Source organism: Geotrypetes seraphini, chromosome 8 (genome assembly GCF_902459505.1).
Source record: "Geotrypetes seraphini chromosome 8, aGeoSer1.1, whole genome shotgun sequence".
Taxonomy (NCBI): Eukaryota; Metazoa; Chordata; class Amphibia; order Gymnophiona; family Dermophiidae; genus Geotrypetes; species Geotrypetes seraphini.
In genome coordinates this window covers 6,931,857-6,941,496 of record NC_047091.1, presented here as the reverse complement: position 1 = coordinate 6,941,496, position 9,640 = coordinate 6,931,857, and the positions used below count along the sequence as shown (strand labels likewise).

The 9,640-nt window shown below is 41.0% G+C and overlaps 1 protein-coding gene across 3 annotated transcripts; it reads right to left on the bottom strand.

The window, feature by feature from the left end:
• Positions 1 to 541: 541 nt before the first annotated feature.
• MED18 (mediator complex subunit 18) lies at positions 542 to 8,706 on the bottom strand. Of its 3 annotated transcripts, none has more exons than XM_033957317.1 (4): positions 8,553 to 8,706; positions 7,072 to 7,154; positions 6,867 to 6,944; positions 542 to 2,998 (listed from the first exon to the last, which is right to left on the bottom strand). In XM_033957317.1, exons 3-4 carry the CDS (start codon positions 6,937 to 6,939, stop codon positions 2,445 to 2,447), a joined length of 627 nt encoding a protein of 208 aa, XP_033813208.1. In that variant the 5' UTR covers positions 6,940 to 6,944; positions 7,072 to 7,154; positions 8,553 to 8,706; the 3' UTR covers positions 542 to 2,444. The 3 variants fall into 3 exon arrangements, with proteins under 3 accessions (XP_033813208.1, XP_033813210.1, XP_033813209.1); XM_033957319.1 differs by having other exon boundaries at positions 8,540 to 8,685; XM_033957318.1 differs by lacking the exon at positions 8,553 to 8,706 and adding an exon at positions 8,353 to 8,503.
• Positions 8,707 to 9,640: the final 934 nt, after the last annotated feature.

Genomic DNA, 9,640 nt, shown 5'->3' with positions numbered 1-9,640 from the left:
CAGGAGATTTCGCCAGTGTTTCTAGCTCCAGGCCCATGATGAATCATTCTGGATTAAAATGAGGCTATTAATCAAAACATATTCATGCAAAAAAAGGTGTCTTTTTATTCTACTTTCTGAAGGGTAAGATTTATTTATTTACTGTGCTGAAAATGCTGCAGAAGTACTAGAAATTGGTCATCAATAATATCTGGCAAACATATATGGCACCCAGAATTGCATGCCTCCAAGATGCACGCGTACATTAACAAGCCAATTGTCAATAATTAGGTACTACCAATTATTAATGTTAATTGGCACTCAAAATTCATGCACACAACTGGCTGTATGCTAAAATACAGTCTCGCTCAAACTGTGTACCATGGCACAGTTGTGTGCAACGAAGAGATTCCAGGTGTGCCACGAGAGTCCAGAATTTTACTTTATTTTTAAAAATTCCTTTCATAAGTATACGTTAGAATAGATGACCTGTATGTCACGTACGCAAGAGTCTGTCAGTGCGTAAGTATGCAACCGCCCAGACAAGCATCATTCTTTGACATGATTGGTCCTTGAAAACTATCAGGCAAGTAAAATTTTTTTTTTTTTATGCAGTACTTATCCTAACTTGAGCAAGAAAGCAATCGAGGCTTTGTTACCATTTGGATCTTAGTTCCTCCTTACAGAATTGAGCCCATGTGCAATTGAACTGCGTGAGCCGTGTCCATTTTATTAGTAGTTCATGCACTGCGCTGCACTGTTGCTGCGCCAAACCTCTAGGAAACCCTTAAAGCAGGCGAGGTGCCAAAACGTGTCAGGCATTTATTATATGTTGATTCTGATTGTAAAGGAATAACAGTGGACAGTGACCACATTATTGTTAACATTGCCAAAATCCTTCAGTAATCTACTACACTGAATGAATTTATGATTTATATGTTGATGTGATTACCGGTAAATATTTTAATCTGTATGTGAGGTCTGACAATTAAGTTCATGAACTTGCCTCTGTGCGCTTACATTGGCAGCGCTGTACAAACAGCTCGGTAAGGTTTCATAAACTTGGTATATCAGTGTCTCACAGCTGTGTTCGTGTTGATGTATGGTGGTGTCTTGCTGAGTGGCGTTCATTATTGTTGCATGTTTTTCTGTGCCGTCAACAACCATTAAATTGCTTGTTAAACTTGGCAAGAGTGGAAGTGAAGTCAGGGACATGTTAGTCCAAGTTTATGGGGATAATGCCATGAAGAAAACAGCAGTGTACAAATAGAGGGGAGAGAAAGCATCACTGATGAAGAGAGGTTAGAGCGGCCAGTAACGAGCAGAGCTGACAGAAAGATTGCAAAAATTTGTCGAATTGTGCGTCAAAATTGTTGGCCGACTGCGAGAAGCATAGCAAACCAAGTAAAACATCGATAGAGAAACAGGAAAATTTTAACTGAAGATTTTGGCATGAGAAAGGTGTGTGCAAAAATGGTCCCTCGTGGCGTTTGCTTCACGACTATGCACCAGCCCACACGGTACTGTCTGTGAGGGAGTTTTTAGCCAGTAAACAAAACTGTATTGGAACACCGTCCCTACTCAACTGATCTGGCTCCCAGTTACTTTTTTCTTTCCCAAAGATATAGGAAATATGGATAGACTAGGCGCTGGGGTCAGTGAATAGCTTCCCAAGGGGAGTACTTCGAAGGTGACCATAGAGATATTCAAAAATGAGGTATGTAGCACTTTTTCTAGGATGAGTTCATGAACTTAATTGTCAGACCTTGTATCCTAATTGTGAGTTGTGTTATACGTTTATTTTTCGGCAATTAGATATTCTCTTCCATTTTTTTGTCCATTCATGAAACAGAAACAATCAAAACAGGTCAAAGAGAGAAACAAGATTTTTCTTTTCTGCAGCTGCCAGCCCAAAATTCTTCACAAAAATAATTTACTACAAAATTACACAACAAAACAGTTCTGGTAATGCATCACCTATTAAAGCCCTCAGAACCGTCATAGGAGTTATAATTTACCAGGTTCTATTCAGCCATATGAGAATCTTAAGGTCAAATGTCTCACATAATTGGAAGTTTAAAATGAGATGAAGCATGCAAGGGCTACTGCATGTTAATTCCGCTACAGTGTTGCACAGGCAAACCCTACGAGAAACCAAGAGACCGGACAGAGAAACCAGGAGTACCCAGTTTAAAGCACTCACCATGTCCGTCTGCTGAGCAAAAAAGCGATGTGTCTTTAAATTATGGCAATGAGCATCTGAAACCCTTTAAGCAACATCTCTGCCTCTCAGAACTTATGCATCCTGCAGAAGGAGCAAGACATCTACTTGAATACCCTGGCTCCTTGTAACCAGACTGCACAGGTCCTGGACCTGTTGGGCCGCCGCATGAGCGGACTGCTGGGCACGATGGACCTCAGGTCTGACCCAGCAGAGGCACTGCTTATGTACTGTCTTTAAAAGTTTAATTTATTTTCTTCGGGTCAATTTTCTCCAAGTGGACCAAGGGCTTGAGCTGCTCGGCAAAGCTGCGCATCTCATCAGCGACCGTGTCTTGTCCAGCTGGGGCTACCATACTCAGCTCCACAAGGTAAGAAAGGGAAAGTGGCTCAATGTTATCAGTGTTCCCTTGGATCAGGATGCGGAAGATTTTACATACCACAACCTTCATGATCCCCTTGCGGAAGATGTATCCTTTGGCAACAAACTCGCGATCCATGTGGAATCCCATCTCCAGGAGGAACTCTGTCAGGTTGTCAGATGTAGCAATGTCCACACAATTGCGCACCAGGGCATGGCGGTTTTTGTCTCCCATTTCTGGCTGGCCCAGGTAACGCAAGTGCCAGGGAATGCCAGCTTTGTCTATGGAACGCCGTGCCTTCAGAACAAAGGGGCTGGCCTGCTGGCCTTTCAGCAGAAATGTCATCTCATGGTCCACAAAGGCCTCGGGCTCCATGTTGTCACACAAACCACGCAGACGGTGAAGAAGGCTCTCCAGGCTTTGGTCCAAAACACTTCCTGGTGAGAAACCAATCAGAAAAGCCTTAGTAAGGTGGCAATCATCATCATCATCATCACCTGCACCATTCATTAAAGCTTCTGTCATTAATTCAACAGGAAGAGTTATTTTACTCTACAGCAAGTATCACCAGACTCAGAGGATGAACAGACTCCGGGACCTGATAAGTCCAAAAAGCAATTTTACTAAATTAGATTTAATGTGGACACATGCAAAGTAGGATTATCTTTCGATTACAATTTTGAATTTTTATTAATTTTTTAATAAATCTTTATTAATTTTCAAATGTTAACAGTGCCATGCAATGAATTTAAACAAACACTACACGGAACGCACTTTAAATACACAAATAATTCAAAAATCAATAATTTTCTCCCCCCTCCTCCCCATAATTAATAGAAGTAGTACATATTTAATTTCAATAATATAGATACTTAAGTATAGCAAACAATAATACATTCCCCTCCCCCCACCCACCCAGGATGTGTAAGGAAGTCAAATAAAAGGAAAGGTACATGACAGTTATTGTGACTCAATAAATGCAGTCAATGGGCTCCACACCATTTTGAATGCGTTACTAATCAATTTTGAATTGCGATTAATTGCAAAATTAAAGGTATTTTATTTATTGCCTGACATACCTCATTATGACTCTGTGAAAGTCATTTAACCCACCACTGCTGTAGGTACAACCCCTCTTTTACAAAAGCACGCAAGAGGTTTTTAGCACCAGCCGGCGCACTTGTGTGATTTTGTAAAGGGGGGAGGGGCAGTAAGTATCTGCATATAATAAGTAAACCGCTGTGACTGAAACCACACAAATGCAGTATATTAAATCCCATCCCCTTTCCCTTAAGGACTGATAAGCTCCCTTCCCTCTTCCTCCAGATCTTTCATCTCTCTCTCTTCCCTTCCTCCATTTCTTATTTTAAGTACCTTGGACTCTTTATCTATCAATCTGTAAGAAAAATATAAAAAGGTTGAAGATTATTCAGAATACTGCTATCCATCTGATTTTCGGACTGAAAAAATACAATCATGTGACACAATATTATCATAGACTGCATTGGTTGTCAATCGAGGCGAGAGTGATTTTTAAATTTTGTTCTATAATGCTTTAAGGCTTTGAGTGGGTTTTTACCTAGCTACCTTTTTGATCACTTTGAATTTGCCAATAGGAAACGTTTGCAGGAACTTCGGTTTTTTGATTTTCCACCTATGAAAGGATGTGTTTAAAAATGATTTTTTAATAAAATCTTATCGTATCACGCAGGAATGTGGGATAAACACATTAGTAATCTCATATCAATTTCTATCTCTTATCAGGCCTTTAGAACAGTGGTTTCCAAACCTGTCCTGGAGGACCACCAGGCCAGTCGGGTTTTCAGGATAGTCTTAATGAATATGCATGGAGCCGATTTGCATGCATGCCACCTCCATTATATGCTGATCTCTCTCATGCATATTCATTAGGGCTATCCTGAAAACCCGACTGGCCTGGTGGTCCTCCAGGACAGGGTTGGGAACCATTGCTTTAGAAAATGATTGAAAACATATCTATTTGGCAAATACTTTGAATAATTGATTATTATCAAACTGTGACTATTCAATAATTCTATCTTTTGTTAACTACACTGAACCGAGAGGTAGCTGCGATATATAAGCATTTTGTTATGCTATCCCTCCCTCCCCTCCATCCCCATGAGCAGTACCACCAAACTCTTCTCATGCTATTGGAGCTCACTGCCTTGGCCACAGCTTCCACCGATAGCCCCTTCAGTTTTGCTCATGGATTGGCAGCTGACTCTCCTCCCCTCATCTGGGGATCGGCATCTACTCTCCACTATCTACCTTAAAGGCAGTCTTCTGTTGGTCCCCCCAGCAGTGGCAGTGTTTCATATACCCTGCCTGTAGCTTGCTTCAAAGTTTTCCCTCTTGCCCATCCCATGCATGCAGAAACAAGAAGTGATGTCAATGAAGGCAGGACAGTTTTGCAATGTATGTGCAAATGCTGCTACTACTGAGGACCAACAGAAGACTGAGACCAGCATGGGTGGGGAAAGATGCTGGATCTCACCAAGGACAGGGGTTGGGAGTGAAAGAGAGAGCATGTTTGAAGGAGATAGGAGACGCTGCAACATAATAATTTTTTTAATCGCAGTTAATAAATGCATTAATCACAGAGTTAACTGCAATTAACTTGCAGCCCTAGTGCAAAGTGATGTATGTAGGGAGAAGTAATCCTAACCACAGGTACATTAATGATGGGTTCCGTATTTGGAGTCACCAACCAGGAAAAGGATCTTGGCATCACTATGAACAATACATTGAAACCTTCTGATCAATGTGCAGCAATCAGCAGTTAAAAAAAAAATGTAAATGACACATTAGGACTTATTCACTATTGCATTCTATTTTTCTTTTTGAATATCATCATGTCTCTGCACAAATTCATGAGCAGTATATGCAGTTCTGGTCACTCCGTCCCCAAAATAAAATTTAGCTAAGATAAAAAAAAGTAGAGAAGAATAACAAAACAGCTCCTTTATGAAAAATAAGGTAAACCAGATTAGGGATCTTCATCTTAGAAAATAGACAACTAAAAAGGGGTATGATTGAAATGTATAAAACCATAAGAGGGGTGAAACAGGAAGCGTTCTTTACCCCTTCAAGTAGTACTAAGGCTAGGGGAAATAACTGACAGAATGCTTATTTACTTGAATTTAGCTCATACCTTTGCATTGGAAGCTGGTGTGTTACATTCATGTACAGAAGGTATTTCCCTGTTTCCACAGAGCTTACAATCTAATAGCCTTATTTATGTGTTAACATGCCAACATGCATTAAATAATGCAAGCTCCTTATTCTCAGTAGGACCTATTTATTAACTATGCACGCAAGTCACATTAACACAATAGTAAATGAAGTCTTACCTGAAGCATGAGTGAAATGATTTGCCCACAGGGTGGATAAAAATCTTTTTTATAATAAAAAAAATCTGATATTTTTATTTAAATTGGATTTATTTTAATTACAATACTTTTTCTGAGGAAAAATCTAAGATAGTTTTCTATTTAAGATATAGTCCAAAAATTATTCATCATGAAAGAAGGATTAGTTTTTAATTATGTAACAGAAGGCTCTATATTCCTGCAATGTTTACATTTTTTGGTAAATGAACTCAGTTCATTCATAACATCACAGGCATGATTTAAATCAAGTCTTTCTGACTAGTGATTTAAATCAAAATTCACCCTGCTTGCCCAAAGTTAAAAAGAGCATCAACAAGATTGGACCCTGGCTTCCTTAGATCTCAGCTTTCTGCTAAAGCTGTTAACTCCCCCAAAACCCCAGAAAAAAACCCCTCTTTAGCATAATGTAAGTACATTTGAAAGAAAGAGATCTTACTCCACATACTCTGGCTTAGGTGTAAAATTCATTACTATCACTTATGCACAAAATTAACCCATTTGGAAACACTGCCCTTGAGAAAAACAGTGAACAATAAAACTGTGGAATTCATTGACAGATGATGTGATCAAGGCAGTTAGCATAACTAGGTTTAAGAGATATTTAGACAAGGTTCTGGAGGAAATTCTAAACAATTATTAGCCAGGTACAACTGGAAATGCCACTGTGCAAGTGAGCAACAAGGAATATTTCTGATCTTTGGAATCTTGATAGGTACTTGTGACCTGGATTGACCATTGTCAGAGATAGGATACAGGGCTTGATGGACTCTTTGCTGACTTAGTATGGCCCATTTTAAGTCAGTCTCAGCAAGACTGACATAAAGACATAAAAACATGAACACAGCACAGAAAGCAGAACTACAAACACAAGGCATAAAATAAAAAGATAATGTACCTTGCAGTAAATACTCCATCATGTTAATGGTACCTCCAGTAACTGGCATCACCGTGACTGGTGGAGCTTCCATACTGTCTGCATTGGAAAAAATTTTTTTTAAATCCTGAAACAATAACCTTTACACCAGCAAGTTCCTCATATAAGCAAAGTGCAGAAGCAACTAACAGAAGAATCAAATAATTGTCTGAATGCCATCAATTACCAGATCTCAGTACTCTCTGTATAAGAGCCAAGCGCAGGGTCTTAACTGAGGCTCAGGATGGCCTCTTAGCGAAGACTGAAAACCTGTACAATATGGAAGGAGGAGAAATAGTTAATGCTCTGCATTTCTCCCGCCCATTAGGATACAATGACTTATGACTATTGTCAAGCAGAAAGCTTAAAGCTCTTGATAAAGCCATGCATAAAAGCAATTATTATGCACATAAGGCTAAACAGTGGTGAGATTGGGTAACTGTGCTGAGTTGCTTGTCAGCTATTTTCAAATATATGGAGGCTCAGCCAGTCCTGATTTTACCTTAATGCCTGTGTGAACTTGGAAGTTCAGCTTTTCTTAGCGAACACAACAGAGACACCAAAATTACCCAGGGAGTGAAGTACAAAGCTGAAGCTCTTCTAAATCCTGGGGTACAAAATAAAGAATGACACGGGGACAGTTTTGTCCCCATCCCATTTTCGTGAGTTTTGTCGCTGTCCCTGTCCCATTCCTCTAAGCTCTGCCTTAACTGCACAAGCCTCAAACACTTATGATTTTAAAGTGTTTGAGGCTTGTGCAGACGAGGACAGAGCTTTCAGGAATGGGACAGGAAAAGAACTCATAGGGATGGGACGGGAAAATGAGTTCCTGCAGAGACGGGGAAAAATTTGTCCCTCTGTCATTCTCTAGTACAAAGGTGAAGCTCTCCCTGCCTGGCCATGTCTGCTCTTTTCATTAACTATATACCCTAGTGCAGTGATCTTCCCTCATTTTTAAGCCAGGGCCACTTTGGATCCACCAAATATCTTCTCAGGTGAGGCCTGGACAGCCTCTCTTCAAATTTCCTCAAGAAGATTGGCTTTTCCAATGCACTCTCTTTGCCTATTCATGAATGCCTTGGCCTTCAGGCACGTGGCTCTTCTTCCCAGCCACTTCCCGGTTCTGCTGTGAGCTTGGGCAGAGATGGAACACAAAAGAGCCAGGATGATGAAGGCCACCTTAGAGATCTCCAGGGGCAGTGCACTGTAAAGCACTGCCCTGCCACCGATCCTTGGTAACACCAGGGCTTTTAAGGTTCTCGTTCTTAATTTTATTTATTTTTTAAAATGTATATACCGTTTAAAAACTAAGCGGTTTACATAATTTACATACATAGTATTTAAAATAGACACATGATAAAACAAATGCATACTAAAATAGGCATATGATAAAATAAACATGCAAACAATCCTCAGAAAAATACCATAGTTTAGATAATACAAATCGCGGATAATTCATCAACTTTACCAGAAACAGCTGAAAAAAGGGCATCTACAAAGTAGTTTTCTAAACCTGCCCTTTTCACCGCAATTTCGAATCTGACCCACTCTTGTTTTCTTTCCCTATAAATGTTGTAAACCTTCCCCTCCCCTGTCAATCCCACTTGGGCTCAGTTTATTTATTTGTCTTGGCGCCCTGCTCGTCTTTTTCCCACCCATTGCTTTTACTTTTGTAAACCGCTTTAGCTTTCTGTTGTTGTTCAGATTTGCAGTAAGTGTTCACGTGGCGTCCCCTTGAAATGAATCGTAACAAGGAGCGCCCGGCTCGCTCCCCCTTCAAACGGCCACGTTAAGGCGCCAATTCCCACTTCCGGCAACCGCCCCTCCCCTTTAACGCAACTTCCTGTTTCGGGCGGGGGCGGGGCGAGGCGCTCAGAGGGAAAGCGAGGAGCCGGCGGGCAGCGGAGCGACCTCTAGCGTTCGAGACTGGTTTACAGGCGGGGAGGAGTTGACGGGAGCCTGGTTGTTTTGCCTCTCCGCGCGCTCGACGTCGATGCGTCGGTCCGCGTCGTTGCGCTGCCATCCTCGAAGATGCCTAAGGAGAGCGCGAGCTCCCGTCTGCAAGCGATTGCATCCGCCTTTAGGGCTTGCATGCTTTCTACCTTCCTGCGGTTTCCGCCTTTGAATCTCTAAATGCAGATCTCTCCACGTCCTGTACCTTCATTTTTGGATGTTGAATTTTTAAAAAACTTCGAATCTAATGGCTTTTATAAAATAATATGACGGATATGCACGTGCAAGTACATAGATCATCAAGAGCATGTGCCCGTTTAGATGGAACTGTTGCATACTATCATATACTGTATACACATATGTGCAGTGCACCTACCTTCTTTGGTGCAGGTGCAACTTTGTGTGAGAACTAGAGAATGACACGGTGACAAAATTCATAATTGGTACCGTCCCCGCGGATAACCGCGGGAAACCATCTTCAGGTCATTCTTTAAGGAAAGAGGGAAGAATCAGAGTATGAATGGCCACAACCACTGACCCGCAAGCTTTGCTTTGAATAATGCTGGTGTAGAAGGACAGATGATGAAATAGACACTAGAAAATGACATGGGTTTATTTCCCGTGGGTATCCGCGGGGACGGGAACGGTGATGAATTTTGTCACCGTGTCATTCTCTAGTGAGAACCTTTGTGTTCTCCTGGGGATTATTGTAGGAGGCTGTAGTATAAAGGCAATTAAAGAACTTAACAACTTGTCTTTGTATCACAGGCTTGTGGGTTGATTTTTAATTTGTACTGTTATAA